We start from the raw sequence: 11996 nt of genomic DNA on the forward strand, positions 1-11996 counted from the left end.
ACGTCACAATTTGGTGAAGTTGCCAATAAATAACCAGAACATAGTTCTTTATTGAGTGCTGTTGTTTATTTCTTCAAAATAAAATAAGCACATTTACATTATACTTATGGATAAACACTGTCGCCATAGCAAGATTTTCTAAGTTTAGCTTAAATTGTCCATATCCTTTTCCCCCAAGTTGTGTCACAATGCTATGAGGTGATATCCGTATTTCTGAGCACAGGCTTCCTGTCAAGACAGGATGGGATGCTTCATTTGATCCAGGGATGACTCCAACGCATGCTGGACCTTGTACAGAGGTGCGGACCACGCAGTTTGGACAGCATTTCGATTTCTCTAGCCCATATTTTTAGTATTAAGATGTGACACTATGAGGAGGTATTATTCATTATGAAACAATTCTTTTTAGCTGGAGAAGGACTGGTAAAGCTACAACTGGCGGTAGGCATCTGACTTCTCCGTGCCTTGATTCCCACAGTGTGTTGGTTTTCCCTTCTGGCTGGAGAGCAAGGTGTACATATGAGGTCGCTCAAGTTACAGCAAGTGACATCTAGACACACCAGGGAGTAGTAAGGGTGCAGCCCAATCATATGGCTAAAATTGCAAGGCTGTCGTCTTGGTTCTAACACCAGGCTTGAAATCTACAGGTGGCTTTATACGGGCTGATGCCCTGCCCTAAATGGGCACCAATGAACAATCTAACAATCTGATCAACGCTCGGTTAAAGAGACTTCCCAATGGACAATGCAAACTGAAAGCAGGGCAGGTGAACTCTAGTACGACTGCTCGTCCCTATTTAGTTAATATGGGGTAATGTCTTGGTCTTTATGTCCACATAGAACATCTGTTCCTACAAAAATTTGTCTGTGCAAAAGGCCCTTAAACGGGTTGTGTTACTTCTGCAAATAGTATATATCACATAGATAAAGTAAATACAAGGCAGTTACTAATGTGTTGTTATTATCCATATTGCCTCCTTTGCTAGGTGGATTCATTCTCCCATCATGTTATACACTGCTCCTTTCCATGGTTACGATAACCCTGCAATTAATTAGCGGTGACCGTGCTTGCACACTATAGAAAAAAGCACCAGCCTATGCGAGCTCCCACAGCCCCAGCCACCTTAGAGGCCGGCACTTTTGACTATAGTGTGCAAGCACGGCTGCCACTGATGGACTGCAGGGTGGTCGTAACCATGGAAACGAGCAGTGTATAATGTAATGGAAAAATGAATCCAGCCAGCAAAGGAAGCAATATGGACAATCACAATACATTAGGAACTGCCTTGTATCAACTTCCTCTACATAATACATGCCATTTGCTGAAGTGAGACAACCCCTTTAAGTATGAGCAATTTTAGAAGGAGGACAAGGAGGAAATGGCAGAGGCAAAACCAAACCCATTAATATGTAAATAATGTCTAATCTAGCAAATGAGAATATGAGAAACCGTCGGACCAAGGAACACCACAACATTATATATATAATGTTTTTGCTGGATGTCCCCCAGTAAAGCAGTGGGCAAGAATAGGCAGCTCATAGAGCTATTCACAGGGTTAGGGCTCATGCACCGTGCTGCGGTCTGCAACGCATTGGTGCCAACCATGTGCCTGCTGTCTGCAGACAAGGATCCATTCACTTGAATATGGTCCGCGATCCGCATAGGATGGTTCGCACCGCAAAAAAGTTGTGCATGCAACACTTTTTTTTGCAGTGCGGAAGCACGGACAGAAAACCTCTGATCTGTACCTCCGTTCCACACCGTATCTTCGGGATTGCGGACCCATTCAAATGCAGGCCGCAATACGGTCGGCACATGTTCGTGTGCATGAGCCCTTACTCAAAGAAGAACTGACTGTGGCTGGCACTGAGGGAGACAGGAACTGATGGGGAAACTGTGACTGACACAAATGGTACTGGGGCTCTCTTTGGGGGTGTTATGTCTGAATGATACTATTGTATGATTAGTAATAAGTATTTTGGTGTATTATACTAGTGATTGAGCCACCGCTTAATAAACCATAAAAAATCCAGAAGAAAATGAAAACTCTTATCCCCAATAAAAATGTAGTATGTAAAAAAAAAAAAAGAAAAGAAAAAGCACACACAATTGCCATTGGAGTGTGTCTGCAACAACCTGATCTATTAACCTATAGTTGAATAGTAAATAATGTATAAAATAAAAATAATTTTTGCTCATCTCAATTTCCAAACAACAGAATAAAAAGTATTCAAAAAGTCAAATATACGGTATATCCTGAAATGGCACTGATTAAAAACTATAGCTCCCTTACAAAGCTCCATCAATCGAAAAGATTTCAAAAAATTGATGCCCCTCGGAAATGTGACAGCACATAAATGATTTTTTTAAAATATAAAATATTTTTAATGTGCAAAAATGGCAAAATGGAAAGAAAACTATATGATATATTTTGGTATTTCCATAATTGTACCGACCCACAGAAAAAAGTAACATGATATTTTTGCTACCTAGTCAACAACACAAAATGTAAAAATTTGAAAAACTATGGTAGAATTGCAACTTTTTTCTATCACCTTTGAAAGGGGTAGCACCCCTTCCGCAATATGGACCCAAAGTGGGACCATTGAAAAATAAAAAATGCAAAAAACATGCCCTCTTACAGCCGTGTCAATGGTAAAAGAACAAGAATTATAGCTCTTGGAATGTGACAAAAAAAGGACGGAGTCCGATCAGATAACTATATTTCTATATATTATATATATATATATTATGCGCTGCAATTTTAAGCATATTAAAGATTGTCTCCGGAATACTACCCCTTTTTTTTATGTAAAAGCTAGCACATCAGGAGGGTCTGGTTTGTTTAACCTCGTGCAACCAGCAGTTAGTGCCACGCGAAGCTGCTTCGGGTTATACTGTAGATACATGTAACCAGCTTAAGTCCAGCAGGAGACACCCTTAGGGTACCACTCTACGTTGCAGCTGGTTACATGTGGCTAAGTTAGACCCACCCATATAAGCCAACGGCCACAAGATTTTACTGCAAAATCATGTGGCCATTGGTTGCCACCAGTGGACATGGTTTGGCTGAATGCTGCCAGCCACACCCTTGGGGTCGTACCCTTACAGATACCCTCTTTGACATAACGGTGTACATGGACGGGGTTGTCATCGTAATAACTAGCAGCTACTCCCTCCGGTGAAACTGCTCTACGTCTGGTCTTCTTTCAATAAAATATTTCCATATTGTCTTCTAGAAACGATTCTCCTGTTGAAGAACTTATCCCTTTATGAGGTCCCTGCAGCTGGACAAATCTAGTAAGGATACACATAGAGGAATAACGACTATTATATGGCATTGTGGCACAGTCATTATGATAAACATAGCACAAGACAATGGGAAGGAAATCCCTGCCCTCCATTTTCTACAACGCACATGGGAATTAGGAACACGTACACATAGCAGGTGAAAGAATACAGCGATTGGCATATACTGCAGAACAACAGATGCTCATATTTAGCAAAAGTTAGAGGGAAATGCATTATTGTGTGACTTTTCCCCCTTTTCTGGCACCCTCACCACTTTTACAAAATCTGGGTGGAGTGGGGGCCGGAGGGTCCAGGCTGCAGGACTTCCATAGCCTGACACATTAACATCATGTCCACTAGAAAACAGACATACTTGACACCTGAAATCTTCAATTTTGTGGCGCACAGAGTTCTTGAGGATGTGCTGAAAATAATGTAATTTTGGTACATTGTATTCCAGCGAGATTCCTTATTAAGACAGTCTTAATAAATTTCCTAATGTGTCTCAAGTCACAGTCCTTCACACAGATGAGCACTATTCTACTAGTGCATGGCTTTGACTTAAAGGGGTTATCCAAATTCTACCCCCCCCCCCCCCCCAATGTCCGGGCCCCTTGTATGGATTATATTTACCGGCTCCCGCGTCAGTTCGGATCCCTGCACGGCCACTGCTGCATCTCCCCTTCACTAGGATCAAAACATCTGGTGGCAGGGTGAGCAGCCAATAGCAGGCCACGACAGAGACTCCTTGGTCACCGTCTCCACCTGCTATTGGCTGCTCCCCCCATCGCCGCATGTGTTGATCCGAGCGATGGAGAGATGCAGCAGCGGCCGTGCAGGCATCCGGAACGACGTGGGTGCTGGCGAGCAGGTAAGTATAATACATACAAGGGGCCCGGGCAGTGGGGGGATATTTTAGATATCGGATAACCCCTATAATAGATACTTTTTGAAGGAGAGTAAAGGTATACAGTCAGACTGGTTTACTATGTGGAGAATAAGTAGTATAAAACCCAGGAATGTGTTAAATAATGGCTAAAAGCGAATAAAAGCAAACAAACAAGAACCCCTAAACAAATCTGTGTGGACTGATTTTTCTAACATTAGTAAGGATACGTGTACAGACATAACATACTGAACGACAGCACCATGAAAATGCTTCCTACATCAGACGCCACACAAAGAAAACCATTTAGCACTGGGCTTCAAGGTTCTTTGATGTTGTCTGATACAGCAAGTACTTTATGGACTAGGGCTATATGACAGACTGGAGTCATTCTCCATTATCTTCTATGAAAAGAATGAAACATCCAACAGTGAAGCTGTATTTAACACTCACTTCATAAAAAAAACTACTGATATTCCAAAATGTTGTGATCCTTAAAGGAATTAGCATAACGTACATTGGATCGCTGGGGATTACAAGGACACCAGGAACCACTGGTTACTTATGTCGGTGTGCACTAAGCCTCTTCTATTATGAAGTTAGCGGGTACAGAGAACATGTGGTGTAACAAATAAGCAAAACATATAGTAATACACAAGAGAAATAATTAAAAAAGGTGTGAGGGGACAAAGGCCGTTTTCGCACTTGCATATTTTCGGCAGTATTGTGGCTGGATGATTCGGACTGACATGAGCTGATCTGCATACCTTTTCCCCATGGAGCATTGCCTTGAAAATAAGGCTCTATATACCCACCGGGTATATACCGACAATACCGACACCATAACCTTAGCCATCGCCACAGGTTTCTCTGCCATGCAAGTTGCACTTAAAAAGTACAGCATTCACGTAATCATCTCCAAGCAGTGGTTCTCATAGCAATCCAAACCTCCTTATACATGTCCTAGTGACATTCAGAAGTCTGTCAAAATGATTAAAAGAGCAAGTTTTAGGTAATCTTTAGGTTTAAATACAACCTATCTGTGGTCAGATCTTAAGGTGGTCAAGGCTGTAAAGCTAGTTATACCCACAGTACCCTGCTTTTTTATATACAAAAATGGCTGACCCATGAATACCATGGGTGTGCTGTCCACGTCTATTGCAGCCCCATTAAGGCCTCATGCACACGACTGTAGGTATTTTGCGGTCCACAAAAAACGGATCCGCAAAAAATACGGGTGACATCTGTGTGCATTACGTATTTTGCTAAACGGAACAGCTGGCCCCTAATAGAAAAGTACTATCCTTGTCCGTAATGCGGACAATAATAGGAAATGTTCTATTTTTTTGCGGAATGGAAATACAGACATACGGAAACGGAATGCAAACGGAGTACCTTACCTTTTTTTTTTTGCAGCCCCACTGAAATGAATGGTTCAGCATACGGTCCACAAAAAAAACCCGGAACGGACACGGAAAGAAAATACGTTTGTGTGCATGAGCCCTGAGGCGAATGGGTCCGCATCTGATCCTCCAAAAAATGCGGATTGACACGGACTGAGACTACGGCTGTGTGCATGAGCCCTAAATCATATTATTGCCCCAAAATACTAGCAACTCCAAACAAAGTGTACAGGTGGTTTCACACATACGGGCAACTCTACTAATGAAAATGCACCAGATTCTGGCTCAATAAAGTGGGAGTGGCTTGATAGTAAAGGGGTGTGGTTTAAGTTGTGACACTTTGCGCAAAAATTCTTGCACAATGTATGCCAACTAGATGGTAAACTTCAGCTAGACAGTCTAAAGGTGCACCAGATTTATCATTTAGCGTCACTCACTGTAATAATCTGGTGCTTCTTTAGGCCTCCTGCACACGAGCGTGTGCGCCCCGTGGCCGTGCTGCGGCCCGCAATGCATGAACACCGACCGCGGGGCAGCCGCAGCGGATCGCGGACCCATTTACTTGAATGGGTCTGCGATCCACCCGTTCTGCAAAAAGATAGGACATGTTCTATCTTTTTGCGGAATGGAAGTACGGGACGAAACCCCACTTAAGCACTCCGTAGTGCTTCCGTGGGGTTCCTTTCAACGCTTCCGTTCCGCATCTCCGGATTTGCGGACCCATTGAAGTGAATGAGTCCACATCTGTGATGCGGAATACCCACGGAACTGCGCGCCCGTGTATTGCGGATCCGCAAATGCGGTCTGCAATACGGCAACGGGCAGCACACGTACGTTTACAGGAGGCCTCAGCCAGCATATTCCTATGGAATGCACTACAAACCAATGTGGTTTTTTTGTGGCATCTTCCTCATAATTTTTGGGCCCATGGAATTTTTTTTCAAACTGCTGCATACACAAGGTATGTTGATTTTTAGGCATGTTTTCTATGCCAGAAGACAACACATAACAAAAAGGTTTGTGTACGAAATCCTGTAAAAAACAGACAAAAAAATGGAAGCCTTAAAATGAAATTCAAATTTGATGTGCATACCATACCAAAAATCTGCCAGCAGTGGTGCTGATCCCACTTCATGTGGCCTTGGTTTACAGTTGCGGCAATGCCAAAAAAAGACATGTCCTTTCTTGACGCGGTGTCCGGAAGGACAATGCTGGGACCCGCGGTTTAGCTCCATTCAATGGAAAGGAATTTGTAGGGAATCTGGAATTTGCAAAATCCGCCATGTGAACTAAGGCAGGGTTTCCACATTTAGGCAGGAACCGAGGCTCATTCTTGGCTTTCTGCCTTTGCTTTCTCTGACAAAATACGTGTCAGATTTTCCACCATCTGCAAATACCCTAAAACCAATTGTACACCTTCCCCCAGTCACTAGCCACAGTGGAGAGCAGCTCCAAAAACCCAGTGGATCTAGTAAAAATAATGAGGGAGATTTATCAAAACTGGTGTAAAGGAAAACTGCTTTATTTTCCCATAGCAACCAATCAGATTCCACCTTTCACTTTCCAAAGGAGCTCTGATAAATGAAAGGTAGAATCTGTTTGGTTGCTATTGGCAACTAAGCCAGTGCTACTTTACACCAGTGGGCCAAGAGTTCGGTAGGAGAACCCCTGGGACCAGCCATCGAGAAGTGCAGCCGGCCCCATACACGTCATACAAAATATGCCTCCACTAACATGGTGCAATAATAGTACAATACTGCTACATTGTATAACTGTACAGAACTACAAGCTCCAGCATCACTGTGGTACACCGGCCTGTAGTATATTGCACAGAAGAAGGACGTGAAAACGCTGAATGAGTGAAGTACTTCATGGTTCTCCTTATTGTGAAACCAAAAACACATAAAAAGCAACACGAGTAGATCACACAAGACGCCTGTATATTACTGATACCTCTGTGTGAGTGCTTCATGCATATGTCACAAAAGAGGGAGAGTAATGAAGACTAATATATGGCTGGTGTCACATATTGGCCCAGATGTACTAACCCTATAGATGGAGTAAACTTGAAGAGGTGGTCAGGTCCAGGACTAGATTTGTCACAGGGGCTGAAGCTGGTGCAGGGATAGACACTTTTCTCTAACTCTACATCAACTATTGATTGGCTTAGCTCCAGACTAAATTTTACACCAGGATTTTGGAGCAATTTGGGCCAAAAATGCAGCATGTTAAACCACGCCCCATTCAGGCTAAGCATTTCTATAAATCTTGGCGCAACTTATGCCAGGATCTAGGTGCACTCACATTAGCAAATATGGTCCATGCTCTAGGTCCGGCCTTTTTTTTCCCCCTTAGGCTTATTTCACACGAGCAATACAGACTGAAGGCTCATGCACAAGAGCGTGTGTGCCCCGTGCGTGCCGATATTGCGGACCGCAAGATACGGAGAGGAGGCACAGATCGGAAGCACTACGAAGCGCTGCCCGGGGATTTCGATCTGCGCCTCTCTTCGATGGGTCCGCATCTGCAAACGGCATACACAGGGACGGCGCCCATGCATTGTGGAACAAAATTTGCGGTCTGCAGCACAGGCATGGGGCACACACGCGCAGGGTCTGTTCGATTAAAAACTGATGGTTGTGCACGCAAGTTTAATCAGATTTGTTTGCATTTGCATTCAGAATTTCCGTTTTTTCCGTGCGGATGCAATCAGTTTTTAAGGCGTTTTTCGTGAGCGTGAAGAAGAACTAAAGAATAACTCTCATCATCTCCTTGCAACCATCAGTGAAAAACGTATGGCATCCAGATGGCTTCCGTTTTCCACACAAGCCCCATTCCCTTCTATAGGGCCAGGGCTGTGTGAAAAACACACAATATAGAGCATGCTGCGATTTTTCCTGAACTCAAAGATGATGCGTGAAAAACAACTTTCATGTGCACATACACATTGAAATGAATGGGTCAGAATTCAGTCCAGAGGATATGTGTTTGCAACACGAATCGCATCTGGACGGAAAACTCGTGTGAAAGATGCCTTAGGAGAGTTGAAAAATGCCGGAATAAATTCCTATATCAAATTTTAGTATTGCAAAAAAACAGCCCCCAAAAAATAAAAAATAAATTAAAAAAACTGATAAAGACAAATGGTGTTTTTTTTTAAAACAAATATCAATATCCCCCATCAGCTTTACGGCAGTATATCTCCTAAGACACCTCTATGAATTTTTTTTATAAAACGTGAAGAATTTTTTATGCAATTGTGCCAGATTCCAGTCAACAGGACAATTGTAACTTTCTGTCTGGGATGGATACATCTAAGACTGCCATCTGTGCCATGGTCTCTGCGTATAAGGGACGCCACATGCAGCGTTATTTGGTCTGGTACCACGATGAGGACCCTAGGACAGAAACCTGATGGACCCCATTATATGTCAGTGCCGTCCTTTGGGCAGTGTAAACATAGTTTGGATTCGGCCGGAAGAGAAAAAAAATAAAAAAAACACAATTTCTTAATGCAGATGCGAACTTAGGCTTATAATGGGGCTCCACCAAGGACTAGAGATGCCTGCAGCTTATTCTATTAAAAAGTAACAAAACTGCTGAACATAAAAAAATATAAAACTGCAGCTTTATGACATTTCTTCCATTTGTATACAAGAGCCTAGAGGGTGCCCTGTGATAAAGCCAGTGAGCGAAACGGTCGTCGGGCGCTTTCCCTAGCCAGGTTGGTTATTTCATTGTTATGTACTTAATATGCCTTAATGCTGCTTGTGGGTTGACGGGTGTTCACCTGGACTTCACACTATTTATTTAAGTTTTATATGAACATCACTGCTGGCGTGTTGTGCAGTTATAGGAGTTCATTCATTTGGGGCCGTGCGGTGCACATATTGGCTGGGCACAGCCGTAGTTGGTGTATTAACAGCCTAGAGGGTGTATATAACAGGCACACACAGACATATGAGCCTAGGGGTGTATATAACAGGCACACACAGACATATGAGCCTAGAGGGTGTATATAACAGGCACACACAGATATATGAGCCTAGAGGATGTATATAACAGGCACACACAGATATATGAGCCTAGTGGATGTATATAACAGGCACACACAGATATATGAGCCTTGAGGATGTATATAACAGGCACACACAGATATATGAGCCTAGAGGGTGTATATAACAGGCACACACAGACATATGAGCCTAGAGGTGTATATAACAGGCACACACAGACATATGAGCCCAGAGGGTGTATATAACAGGCACACACAGATATATGAGCCTAGATGGTGTATATAACAGGCACACACACAGATATATGAGCCCAGGGGGTGTATATAACAGGCACACACAGAGATATAAGCCTAGAGGGTGTATATAACAGGCACACACAGATATATGAGCCTAGATGGTGTATATAACAGGCACACACACAGATATATGAGGCTAGATGGTGTATATAACAGGCACACACAGACATATGAGCCTAGAGGTGTATATAACAGGCATACACAGCTATACTTCTCTCTGTATGAGTCTAGAGGGTGTATATAACAGGCAAACACAGATATATGAGCCTAGAAGGTGTATATAACAGGCAAACACAGATATATGAGCCTAGAGGATGTATATAACAGGCACACACAGACATATGAGCCCAGAGGGTGTATATAACAGGCACACACAGACATATGAGCCTAGAGGTGTATATAACAGGCATACACAGCTATACTTCTCTCTGTATGAGTCTAGAGGGTGTATATAACAGGCAAACACAGATATATGAGCCTAGAAGGTGTATATAACAGGCAAACACAGATATATGAGCCTAGATGGTGTATATAACAGGCACACACACAGATATATGAGGCTAGATGGTGTATATAACAGGCACACACAGACATATGAGCCTAGAGGTGTATATAACAGGCATACACAGCTATACTTCTCTCTGTATGAGTCTAGAGGGTGTATATAACAGGCAAACACAGATATATGAGCCTAGAAGGTGTATATAACAGGCAAACACAGATATATGAGCCTAGATGGTGTATATAACAGGCACACACAGACATATGAGCCTAGAGGTGTATATAACAGGCATACACAGCTATACTTCTCTCTGTATGAGTCTAGAGGGTGTATATAACAGGCACACACAGATATATGAGCCTAGAGGGTGTATATAACAGGCACACACAGGCATATGAGCCCAGGGGGTGTATATAACAGGCACACACAGATATATGAGCCTAGAGGATGTATATAACAGGCACACACAGACATATGAGCCCAGAGGGTGTATATAACAGGCACACACAGACATATGAGCCCAGAGGGTGTATATAACAGGCACACACACAGATATATGAGCCCAGAGGGTGTATATAACAGGCACACACAGACATATGAGCCCAGAGGGTGTATATAACAGGCACACACACAGATATATGAGCCCAGGGGGTGTATATAACAGGCACACACAGACATATGAGCCCAGAGGGTGTATATAACAGGCACACACAGACATATGAGCCCAGAGGGTGTATATAACAGGCACACACAGACATATGAGCCCAGAGGGTGTATATAACAGGCACACACAGACATATGAGCCCAGAGGGTATACACAGACATAATTCTCCACACACCCAGCGCCTCTGCCGCGCAGGACCGTGTGACTGATCTCTCTCGTCTTGAGGGGAGGGGAAGCTCCATCCAAGCGGGAAGTTTTAATGAATTCAAGGGACATCAGTGCACTTACCCAGAGCCCAGAGGAATGGCAGCAGATAGCCCAGGCTGGTCATGGCTGCTGTCCTGAGGTGTTTGTCACACTGTGCAGACCCTCTCACTTGTCCTCCGGAGTGTGTCCCGGCCTGGGATGGTCAGTGATGCTCAGGCACTTGCTGCTCCAGCTCTGACCCCCCACTGACTGACTGGCTGGGGAGGTGTATGAGGGGATCTGACAAGGACAAATTCACTGGGCTTTCTCCAATAGGAAAGTTGGGTGGACCTGCCCCAAAAACAATAACATAGGAAACTCCTCCTTCAGCAGAGCACACCAAGATATGTGCAGGATGCCATCTCAATGGAAATGACTACATGAAAGGAATGGCTGAGGAAGTCCTGTGCTAAAACAATCACTATACTCTGCTGCCTGCGAGGAGAACAATAAGGAGCCTCTTCTGCCCCCCTGTTACCATGGTGTCTCTGAGGGATGGCCACCCTTCATAATCTGCACCAGACAGCTGGATCCTCCTAGTTCTAGGGACAGGGATTAGCTGCAGCCTAATTCCTCTAGTGCAGGGACAACTGGCACCTCACATACCTCACATACTGTATGCTGAAAAGATATGAAACCTCTAGAATTCACTTTCAGGAGTGGTGCTTGCTGTCAGTGAATAGAAACATTCT

At 43.6% G+C, this 11996-nt stretch overlaps 1 protein-coding gene across 1 annotated transcript in view; it reads right to left on the reverse strand.

The window, feature by feature from the left end:
• PODXL (podocalyxin like) overlaps positions 1–11572 on the reverse strand; it is a 115003-nt gene extending 103431 nt beyond the window's left edge. The window contains exon 1 of the mRNA XM_040413393.1: positions 11347–11572. Within this exon, the coding sequence (XP_040269327.1) occupies positions 11347–11389 (43 nt within the window). The 5' untranslated portion in view covers positions 11390–11572. The remainder of the gene's footprint in view (positions 1–11346) is intronic.
• Positions 11573–11996: the final 424 nt, after the last annotated feature.

Source organism: Bufo bufo, chromosome 1, assembly GCF_905171765.1.
Source record: "Bufo bufo chromosome 1, aBufBuf1.1, whole genome shotgun sequence".
Taxonomy (NCBI): Eukaryota; Metazoa; Chordata; class Amphibia; order Anura; family Bufonidae; genus Bufo; species Bufo bufo.